Source organism: Gadus chalcogrammus, chromosome 7, assembly GCF_026213295.1.
Source record: "Gadus chalcogrammus isolate NIFS_2021 chromosome 7, NIFS_Gcha_1.0, whole genome shotgun sequence".
Lineage (NCBI taxonomy): Eukaryota > Metazoa > Chordata > Actinopteri > Gadiformes > Gadidae > Gadus > Gadus chalcogrammus.
In genome coordinates, this window is record NC_079418.1 from 31,688,020 (window position 1) to 31,699,274 (window position 11,255).

The 11,255-nt window shown below is 47.4% G+C and overlaps 1 protein-coding gene across 3 annotated transcripts in view; it reads right to left on the bottom strand.

Moving 5' to 3' along the window:
* The window catches only part of LOC130385113 (moesin-like), a 20,553-nt gene extending 9,378 nt beyond the window's left edge, over window positions 1-11,175 (bottom strand). Inside the window, exons 1-8 of one of the 3 annotated variants that reach the window (XM_056593430.1) lie at window positions 11,054-11,175; window positions 10,880-10,922; window positions 3,462-3,545; window positions 2,572-2,667; window positions 1,817-2,091; window positions 1,446-1,529; window positions 690-836; window positions 214-310 (exon numbers count right to left, since the gene is read on the bottom strand). In XM_056593430.1, the coding sequence (XP_056449405.1) occupies window positions 214-310; window positions 690-836; window positions 1,446-1,529; window positions 1,817-2,091; window positions 2,572-2,667; window positions 3,462-3,545; window positions 10,880-10,891 (795 nt within the window). In that variant the 5' untranslated portion in view covers window positions 10,892-10,922; window positions 11,054-11,175. Of the gene's footprint in view, window positions 1-213; window positions 311-689; window positions 837-1,445; window positions 1,530-1,816; window positions 2,092-2,571; window positions 2,668-3,461; window positions 3,546-10,879 lie in introns of those variants that run through there. The other 2 variants (XM_056593429.1, XM_056593431.1) reach the window with 2 other exon arrangements.
* Window positions 11,176-11,255: the final 80 nt, after the last annotated feature.

The following is an 11,255-nucleotide window of genomic DNA, read 5'->3' on the forward strand; positions in this document are numbered from 1 at the left end:
CATCCTTCCTGTACCGACAGAGATATACCGTTGTTTCTCTTTTCTTCTGACGAATGTATCTATTGTAAGTAGCCTTGGATGAAAGTGTCTTACTAAATGCTCTAAATATAAATGTAAATGACGACAGGAACTGCCTTCCCCCGAGCTCACTTTGTGTCAATGAACACATGAGAATGGATTCGGTGTGCGGTGGAAGTGACGTCAGTAACGTACGGGGGCTTTCTTGTCGATGGGCTTGATGACAAACTTCTTGTCGTTGAAGGAGATGTTTCGGATCTCGCTCCAAGGGAATCCGATTTTGGGCGTCATTCTGTTGAAGGGGAGATGAGGAAGAAAACAAAAAGAGTCAGCCGACTTGTAAAACGCTGCTGAGAACTGAGAGCAACAGCCGTGTTGATGAGCACATCGCCCTTCAATCACAGGCCAGTCAATGCACTCAACTAGCTAATTGTCAGTATTACACTATAATCATATATTGGGGATTGCGCCGCCACTCATTATATGACCCCCCTAAACCCTCAGCCCTCCAAAGAGACCTTGAGGAGAACCCAGGAGAGGCTCCTCCTCCTAGACACGCAAGGAGGTTGATAAAAGCTGGATGGACAGATGAGGTCCACCGACGACGGTGGTAGAACCAATCAAAGCAGGTTTAGCGGAGTCAGGGGTGAACGGCGAGGGCTTTGACCCACTTGTCGTTCTGCTCGTAGATGTTGAGGCCCAGGGCGTCCACGCCCAGGAACAGCTCGGAGCCCTTCTTGTTCTTGATGTTGAAGTAGTTCACCCCGTACATCTCCAGGTCCTGGGCGATCTTCAGGTACTCCATCATGGACTCCTCTCTGCCACGTGAACACATGAATCGTGTAGACGTTAAACCTGCACCGTAGCACCTTTCTACTGCACTGATGGCAAACATCTGAACTAGCTGGAGCTTTAACTCAAGACACTAGTTATGTAGCTGTAGCTCCAACTCAAGACACTAGAGGTTATATAGCTGTAGCTCCATCTTAAGCCACTAGAGGTTATATAGCTGTAGCTCCATCTTAAGCCACTAGAGGTTCTATAGCTGTAGCTTAAACTTAAGCCACTAGAGGTTAAATAGCTGTAGCTCCAACTTAAGCCACCAGAGGTTATTTAGCTGTAGTTTTAACTCAAGCCACTAGAGGTTATATATCTGTAGCTGTAGTTACATCTCCAGCCACTAGATGTTTCTAATGAGGAAACAGAAATATTACCGGTTTAAGGTACTACTCATTAATACAACAATAGCATTCTAGTAAATTAATCTCTGAACAGGAAGTTGATCTTCTTAGCTTCTTTAGCTTCCTGTGTGTGTGTGTGTGTGTGTGTGTGTGTGTGTGTGTGTGTGTGTGTGTGTGTGTGTGTGTGTGTGTGTGTGTGTGTGTGTGTGTGTGTGTGTGTGTGTGTGTGCTTGTGCGTGTGTTCACCTGAGCATGCCCTTGTGTTCTTCATGCCACACCTGGATCCTCTCCTCCCACTGCTCTTTGTTCAGCTTGTGCTGGTCCAGCACTCTGTGGACACAATGCATCATGGGTAATGCACCACACACAGGCTCAGAGGTGCATCATGGGTAATACACAACACACAAATTCCAAAGTGCATCATGGCTAATACACGACACACAAATTCCAAAGTGCATCAGGGCTAATACACAACACACAAATTCCGAGGTGCATCATGGGTAATACACAACACACAGGCTTAGCGGTGCATCATGGGTAATACACAGCAAAACAAGGTCTGCGGTGGATCCCGGGTCAGGGGGGAGGAGCTAGAAACGCATGTGGGAGGGGCCTACCTCTGTGGGAGGAGCTTGTCCCCGGACAGGTAGCCGGTGGTGTGGCTCTCCTTGTTGTAGTCGGCGTACTTGGCCTGCACGGCGTAGGAGGCCAGCAGCACGGCGGTCTCGGGCGGGCAGTAGATGTCGTCGTTCAGGATGCCCTCCTTCACCTGGAGGAAGAACAGCCGCTGGGTGGCCTCCTGGATCAGCTCCTCAGACACGTCCTCCGGGAAGAACTTGGCCCGGAACTTGAAGAGCAGCGGGCTCTCCTTCCTCACGTCCTGGGCCGTCACCTGTTAGCGCGTTAGCACGGTAGCACGGTAGCACGGTAGCACGTTAGCATTCGCAAATTCAGTGATTGCCTTGACCTGGTATACTTTTTACCACAACTTGCATACTGTAGCGCGATGGCCTGGCTAGTCCTTTAGCATTATCGCATTAGGACACCTGTTGAGGCTAAACATTGATTGAATGATGATTGATATTGATTGATATATATATTTTAATTTAGTGCAATTGTTCTTATTTCTCTGTACCCACGGGTCAACTGTAGCCTCACGGCCTGTTTTAGCTGTTATCTTCCGTGTTGGCACGTTAGCAGATGCTAGTGTTGTGTAGGTCAGTGTTGTTACCTAGTAGTGTGCTTTCACCACAACGCACTGTACCATAGGCCAGGTTTAGCCACCAGGACTCTATCTTCACAAATAGCATTAACATGGGGTGTGACTCGGGTCTGGAGACTCGGTTAGGCTGAACATTGGGAGGGGAATCACCTTCTTGTTGAGTTTGAGCCACGTGGAGAAGCCTTTGGTGTCCTGGTACTGCAGTCCGAAGTACCACACCTCCCTAAGCCCGATGGTCTTCACCACCTGCAGAACAACCAGAAACCTCAGGGTGCTGCAGAACAGGGAGAACCTCTCGCGGCGGTTTGGGTTAGTGAGGGCAGTGGGCCGTTGGTAAGGGGTCTGTCGGAGGAGCAGATGACTGCATTGTGTGACCGTTGTAGCTCCGTATATTATATTACCACGCTCGAGTACAGCATTGTATTCCTGTATTGCGTCGTGAAGTGCCTTCTAAACAATTAAAGGCCTAGGTTAAGACTACAACCCTAACCATTCATCTTTCTCACATTTCCAGAACGTATGAAATGTACTTCTGGAGTGACATTTGGTTTAAGTCTCTTTAGCTTAAAGGGCTCTTTAGCTTGAAAGTCCATCAACTTTTGATAAATCACTGCCGTCATCATCGTTCATTTTCCTGTCAAACTGCTGAACGATTGCTTGATTTTGTCAGTTACGCCAACGTTACTTTACAGTCGCTTTCACAGATCAGAAACTGTAACGTTGGTGTCTCTCCGCTCGTCATCGGTGGATGTCTAATAAGAAGTCATCGCTACGGTGATAAGCTAGGAGCGAAGGAGCTAACGCGGCTAGGTGTCATAGAAACAGTAAACAGTGCATGGAGAGCGGGGAGATGTTCAGGAGAAAGCTGGTTATGGCTGAGGGCTCTTTTTTAACCTCAGGGCCACGTGGGCTCCATTTTGGATCTGAATGCTAGCTGGGTGGAGGAGGCCGCCTGCTGCTCCCCTACCAAGCTAGTCTTCCGATCCAAGATGGCCACTCGTTGAAGATGAACAATGCAGGAGCGTTGGCGTCATGGTTACCTGGTCGTAGAGCTGCTTGCCCGTCGTGCTGGGCTGGATGGCGAACTCCAGCTCCGCATCCATCGTGGTCACTCTCACGCTAATCTGTGGGGAAGACAGCATTAGCATTAGCTACGCGGCTAATCTGTATGGCTGAGAACATTATCATTAGCTATACAGCTAATCTGTATGGCTGAGAGCATTAGCATTAGCGACACTTCTAATCCGTACGGGCAGAGTGCATTAGGATGAGCAACACAGCTAAGGGTTCATCTGTAGAGAAGAACACTAGATGTAGCATCACAGCTAACGGCTAATCTGTACTTCATTCATCATTTGTAGAGCTGAACATAAGCACGAGCAACACCAACAACTTTCGATATTTGCTCATTTACGCTCGAAGAAAGTAACATGCTAGTGTCACTGTGTTCACACACGTAGTTTAACATGACACGCATTCGCAATTCTTATTAACAACTAGTTCAAAGATTGTCAAAAAGTTTAATTCAATTGTTATGTGACATTCCTTTCAGCTTGTGAACGTGTTGAAACACAAAGTAGGAAACAAAGGAAACATTAAATGTTCGGTTCAAATATTTGTGATGGTGGAACTCCACAGGAAGCTGAATGAATACACAAAGTAGGGCCTACACCTAGTGACCTCAAAAGTCACTCGTGAACTACATTTACATACATTTACATTTAGCAGACGCTTTCATCCAAAGCGCCTTACATAAGAACATTTGTCAGAAGAAAGAGAAACAACAATATATCGCTCTCGGTACAGAAAGGATGTTCATAGAACCAAGTGCCAAGCACTAACAATCGCTAGGTTAACCCATTCCCCGTATTCAACAAAGATAGCTAGGATACGATGCTACACAATGCTAGGTACTATTTTTAGGTGCCAGGACGTACAACATACAATAAGTGCGTACATTAAGTGCCAGGACGTACAACATTCAATAAGTGCGTAAGAGGGGGTGTGTGTGTGTGTGTGTGTGTGTGTGTGTGTGTGTGTGTGTGTGTGTGTGTGTGTGTGTGTGTGTGTGTGTGTGTGTGTGTGTGTGTGTGTGTGTGTGTGTGTGTGTGTGTGTGTGGGGGGGAAGAGGCTATGCAGAGTCTAGGTAAACTCTGAACCTGTCGTTCACTACTCTCATGGCTCTCTGTCTCGTCTTTATACCTTCATACGTCTCTGAGGCTGTGCCACAACGACTCTGGTGGTAAAAGCCATCTACAGGAAGTGACCACATCCTCTCTCTACTCTGCTGCCGAACTCAGAGTGCTTCTTCCTGTGTTGCATCAGCATTTGGTTGTCATCGGCACAACTCAATCTAGAGAGGGGCTCTATTCTTCTGTCCTGTATCTCGTAATCTAAAACTTTATTTGTGAAGCACCAGTGCTTAGCTTCACACCATAAAAAAAGGATTTCCTAACCTAGAATATGTAAAATAAAATATAATAAAATTTGATATCATAGCTTTGAAAGATCGAGTTCACCAGATAAAAAACAACAAAATAATAATAGATTAATTGAAAGTAGAAATAAGTACAAATACGAGATTAGAATATAAAGATTAAATAGTCGACCATCCCCGAAAGGGATCTCCACAGGCGATCTGGCACCATCCCATAATAGGCTCTTGAGGCGGGAAAACTCCCCGAGAACAGGAAATGCAGGACGTGGAGGGATTCCCCTGTAGCACGGTACGCTTACAATAGTACATATTTTACATCAAAAAAAACCACTAAGCTAAAAAACAAAAGTACATATTTCCCATTAAAAATGGCTATGCCAACAAACAAAATTACATATTTCCCATTTTAAATGGCTATGCCAACAAACAAAAGTACATATTTCCCATTAAAAATGCTAAATAACAATAATAGTACATATTTCCCCTCAGGATCGGTGAGCTAACAACAATAGTACGTATTTCCCTTCAAAATCGCTTCAACAACAATATAATCTAAGCCAGAGCAGGGACACACAATAGACCCATTCACACTCGATAACTATCAGCAGTACATTAGATATAAGTAGGCCTTTAGACGGCAACGTAACGCTGCGATGAAGTCACACGTTTGATAGGGTGGGGGGGGGGGGGACCATACAAACAAATCCTCCAGACAAGACAACAACCCATTGTGCCCACTCTGCTCTAGGGAAGCCATGGCTTCACTCCGCACTAAACCCAGCAAACTCTCTGCCTGCTGAGACATTGCCCAGCCGCCCATCGCCTGGTGGGCCAGCTGGGGAATAACTCCTGCTGCCCGGGCCCACGCCGCCCGGCCACTGCCACAATGGGGCGCTTTATCTCCCCTGATTAGACCTGCGTTCTTTCCATGGCTGTCAGCGCGACCCTGTGCAGGGCCCAGGACACTTCCTGTCATCACCAGCAGCAGCGAGCCCCACAGATAGCCAGCACGGACCAGGTGGGGGGGGACCAGGGCCCTTCAGAGCTGAGGGGGGGGGGGGTTCTACTATTGGCAATAACGTAAAGAGGAAACGACATTTTCGAAGAAATTGCTTTTGATTTTTTTTTTTTTTAATCACAGTCCTGACATAAACTCAGTTTCCGTGAGGAATTTGCTGACAGTTTACGTCCTTTTCCCAAACTGGACCCAAGGAGAAGGAACTCTTAGTCCGATGACATCAATAATCCAACGTTTGGCGAATCTTTTCTCAGTAATAGAGATGATGCTGCAGACCCATTTGCCGCCTAACCTTTCGGATCTGCGTCAGAGTTGTGTTTGGCCATCTTCTGCCCACATTCCCTAGCTCTGGGTTGGATAACCGGGCCAGGGTTCACAATATTTTAGATTCAAAAATAGAGAGTGACGCCCTTCCTGTCATGGAAACCCCGACCACTGCCCCATCACCTTATGAGGAGTGGTGCTCCGCCATGTGGTCGCCTACTGCGCTCCCCTACTGCGCTGGCCTACTGCGCTCGCCTACTGCGCTCGCCTACTGCGCTGGCCTACTGCGCTGGCCTACTGCGCTCGCTTACTGCGCTCGCGGCCTACAGACCGGCCTCGTCTTCGCAGGCTTCCTTTGTGTGTTTCCGTATGGCCTGACCTGCCACACGATGAGGTCATGAGGTTATCTGCGCGCGCCCTCGGCTAAGAAGACATTTTGCTGACTTCCTGGCCGTGCGGAGAGGCGAGGATTTGCAAGTGAAGTTCACGGCCCCGTAGAGAGGTGATCTAAATAGATCTGACTCGGGTGCTCAGGGAGTGAACCCATAAAAACAGGAACCAAGACTATGAATGTTCTGGTCTGGGTGTGTCTGACATGACCAAGCCCTAGGAAACACTAACACACTATTATTAGCCCTTGACTCCCTGTTTCTCGTTGGCAGGACCTCCGCTATACAGCCTTGTGTTCCCCCTGCAGCTGTCTGTTGCCACACATCTGTTTCTAAACCAGAAAACACCCTTTAGAGCAAGCTACAGTTCTGGTGTCACGGTCCAATCCGGATTTAGACTAGTTTTTAGTGTGGGAACTCCTTCGGTGAGGATTGTCGGCGTACATTTAAGGCTTCTCCCCCCTTAGAAGTCCCAGCGACGACCTCAGACATAAACTACAGTCTGTGTTGTAAGAGACCGCCTCCATCAAGTCCCCACAGCTCATATTAGCATGAGGGGCCCGATGTGCGTGTGAGGGCGTAGGGAAGGGGCCACACAGGGGCCAAAGTCAACGACAACCCGATTGTTACAGAACTCTGGTTGTTTGACCAAATGAAATAAAAGGGAAGACTGTATCCAGATTGATATGGTTGGTAAGCAACCCGGGTCACGTCGCCTTTATTTGAAGGCAAAAACCTTGAAGTAAGGAGTAAGAAAGTCAGTCCTATTTTCGACCAATCACCATCGGCAGGCAGTCACTGGGAGCTTGGGAATGTGTACCACAGTAGGAAACATGCTGGAATGTTCTTATCGCGGAGCCTGGTGCTGTCATTCCCTGTTTAAGACCCATACCTCACCCAGCCTCCGAATCACAGGGTTCCTTCTGCTGCCGTTGCCGTTGGTTACAACCTGCAACACAGCGTGGTCAGAACACCAAATCTCCCCCTGGCCCCACCCCGATTTCCCTTTAAGAAAATACTTATGCCAATGCTACATGCTAAAGCTCCCCAACTGAACATAGGCGACGAAGGACAAAGTAGGGTGTAAAGCTGAGTTGGGCAAGAATGAGGGAATTTAATATAAAGGAGGAAAGTCAATCAGGCTTTGACCACCACTTTTTTTTCCAAACGGAACATTTTCAAATCTAAGTACTTTGTTTGGCTTCCCCTTTCCACTTTCCCTGCAGAAGCACTCAGTGTTACTCTGACGTTGCCACATTTGACTGAACAAGAGTAGCACTGCAGTTTGTACTTGTGAGGGAGTATTGCAGTTTTACCCGATTGTAACCAGAATACGTAGGCTATATCTATAGTTGGATATTGCAATCCATATCCCAACGTAGTAAATACCAAAGAGACCAAACAACAAATAGTTTCTGGTTGATCCCAGCTCTGCATCGCAGCGGGGATACCCACCCCAGAGCTGGATCAATAGGCGATCAGCGATCAATGACTAACAACAATAGCAACGCACTTACTCTTCAGTTCTGTCAGTCGGTTCTGCTCAGAGGCGGTTGGTTCCCAGTAAAAGTCCCTCATACGTCTGGACCCCAGGTACCGTTGTTGTGTTCTACAAACAGGTTAATCCACTGCGCACTGCGCTCCACCAAGAGCCCTAATCCGCCCGGTCCACATACCTCCCGGGTTCTCGGCCCCGTTCCCCTCAAATGTCCAGCAGGACCTCGTTCAGGTTTTTCACTTATTATTAACAAACTGGAGTCAGTCAGGACCCAGAGGGGCGAGTTACACGGCCATGTTTTCTATGGGGTCTTTGTAACGGTGTTGTTATGCATCTTACTGGTTTACCCAAGCCAACCCATGACAGCACAAAGGCTGGTTATGTTTGAGTTTCCAACACTGACTTGAGGTGGCATGGAAACCCGGTTCTTTGCTTCTTCCTTTTTTCTGGGATCGAACCAAACAAGACTTTAAAAGGTTGTGCTTCTCTCTGACTTCTTGACATCTTGAATATTAAAAAAAGTTGGTTTTTCTGATTGTATTGTTGCATTGAAAAACAGCATTTCAATGGAAGGAAAGGTCATGTTTAAGTGAGGACACACTCTCTGCTTAAGCGTCTAGACGTTCTCGGGCTCTAGCACGTCTCTGATACAAGCCATGTATAAAAACAACATGGCTTGTTGACGCGCCAAGATAGATAATGAACAGGGATTAAAGCACAATCACTGTCTTTAATGTGTGGCGAGGGAGAGAGAGGGAGATCGAGAGGGAGAGGGAGTGAAACAGAAAGGGAGATAGAGGGGCAGAGGGAGATGGAGGGAGAGTGAGAGAGAGTGAGAGAGAGAGAGAGAGAGAGGGGGGTGAGGGAGGGGGGAAAGCAGTTGAGGCCTTCTTTGCGTGGGTGAGGAGGGGGACACAAAGAGGGCTAGAACGTGATGGGAATCTCCATATAAGGTTGTTGGGCTGCAAACCGCAAGAGAGGAACTGATGTAATAGCAGAAGCCTTGAGTCACAACGACACTTCCTTAGATACAAGATGCCACCGCCACATAATAACTCCGCCAAAGAATGCGAAGGAAATGAACGGAGACGACATATCGTCGCAATACATTTCTTTTTAGCGGCGTACTTGAAAGATCACTTCAGAAACGTAGGAAATATAACAAAAAGCTATTAAGAGGCCTCTAGTGAGTAGAGTTGGTTCAAATGGGTGTAGTCATAGTCTTTGACTCTTTAGTTTGATAACTACTTATAACAGAGAACCAACTTTCAGGTGTAGAGGAGTACAGTCTTTATATGCCTTTCGCCGTTTTTTTATGCTTATTGATTTGGCTTTATACATGTTCTCTAGCTCAGATAAGATATAACTCTACTTATAACCTTAAGGACTCTAAGGACCGCCTGTGTGTGTTCTCTGGCTCAAATAAGATTCATCTTTATTAATAACCTTAACGTACATCTCTTAAATAACACAACGCCCCACCATTCACACAGAGAGCCGACCATCACCCTCAAGCTATTTGTTTTACTTGGTAGTGGCGGTGGAGAATCCCTCTCCACGGCAACATGTAGTTTGGTAGGCATCGGTCAACAACATAGAAGGTCACGCGTTATTAGCAATCTAAGGCGGATGTGAACTGAATTGGGGAGGCTATTTTATTTTATAGCACAGCTTAGACGGGATTCTTTAACATCTCTGTCACACATGAGCAAAATACAACACCATTCACTCTTTATACAACCTTTACACACACACACACACACACACACACACACACACACACACACACACACACACACACACACACACACACACACACACACACACACACACACACACACACACACACACACACACACATCTGTAACCCACCTGATAACACCTGTGTTATCAGGCCCCATCCATCATTAACCGAGTGTCCATTGTCTTCATTGTTCTCGAACCAACAGAGGAGCCCAGATTTGATTCCGGCCAAGGATGCTGACCCTGACATCGGACTCAGACCTAACCCTGAGATTAACCGAATAGAGGTCGTTAATATTGCAGTATTCCCCGATGTCTGTTTCAAGTGGAGTAATTTGTGATACACCGTACGACCCAGACACTTTGTCTACCCCCACCCTCCTCCTCCCCACACACACACACACACACACACAAGCTCACACGAACACACACACACACACACACACACACACACACACACACACACACACACACACACACACACACACACACACACACACACACACACACACACACACACACACACACACACACACACACACCACATTCCCCCCCCCCCTCAGAGCCGCTGATCCATTAAAGAACAATTTATTAATGGGATCCGTCTCGGTATCATGGTTTATCGACTATTGTGACACATTGATGGGTGTAATTTAGGGTTGTGTAACATTTCCTGCCGGTACCAAATCAGATCTGGGACCGGTCTGAGAGAGAGAGGGCCCCACGCTGACTCCGCTCCCCGGCCCCTGGCCGCTTTATAACCCATCGGGTCTGGGACCAGTCTGAGAGTGAGAGGGCCCCACGCTGACTCCGTTCCCCGGCCCCTGGCCGCTTTATAAACCAGAATTAAACACTCACTTCGGGAGGAAAGTCATCGATACCGATGGAAAATCAAAGGTTATAACTCGTTTAGTGGAGTATAAGCGACCGGTAGAGAAACCGCATTGACCCGCAGAAGGGGAGAGAGGAAGGGAACAGGAGACAGAGAGGAAGGGAGAGAGAGCAAGGGAACGAGAGAGATAGAGAGGAACAAGAGAGTGAGGGAAGGAAAGACAAAAAGAGGGAATGAAACCCGCATAAAAACCGGATAAAGAAAAACAGGTCCTTACCGTCTTCGGCATGTTGAGTCCGGTCGTCTTCTAATCTTACACCCTTGAAGTAAATGAACAAGTAAATTATTTAAGCTCCGGTGAAACTTTTGCCCATCAGATCCACAATGGCGCCAAGCGAAGCTCCTTTGTACTTCACACAGTAAGTCTGAAGGGAATCCTCCTTGTCCTCACCGCGACCAGACGAGAGAGCACTACGCGGTTCGCTGTGGGCTTCTTCCTCGGTTTGGCCGGTGAAAGTAAAAGGATTGCAGAGCTTCGATATCCTCCTAACGGTCCTGTTCAAACCACACCCAAGAACGATGACAGCGCCGCAACTAAAACGGGTTCGGTGAAAGAAGCTCCGCCCGCCGCGTCCATCCCGTAGAGAGAATGA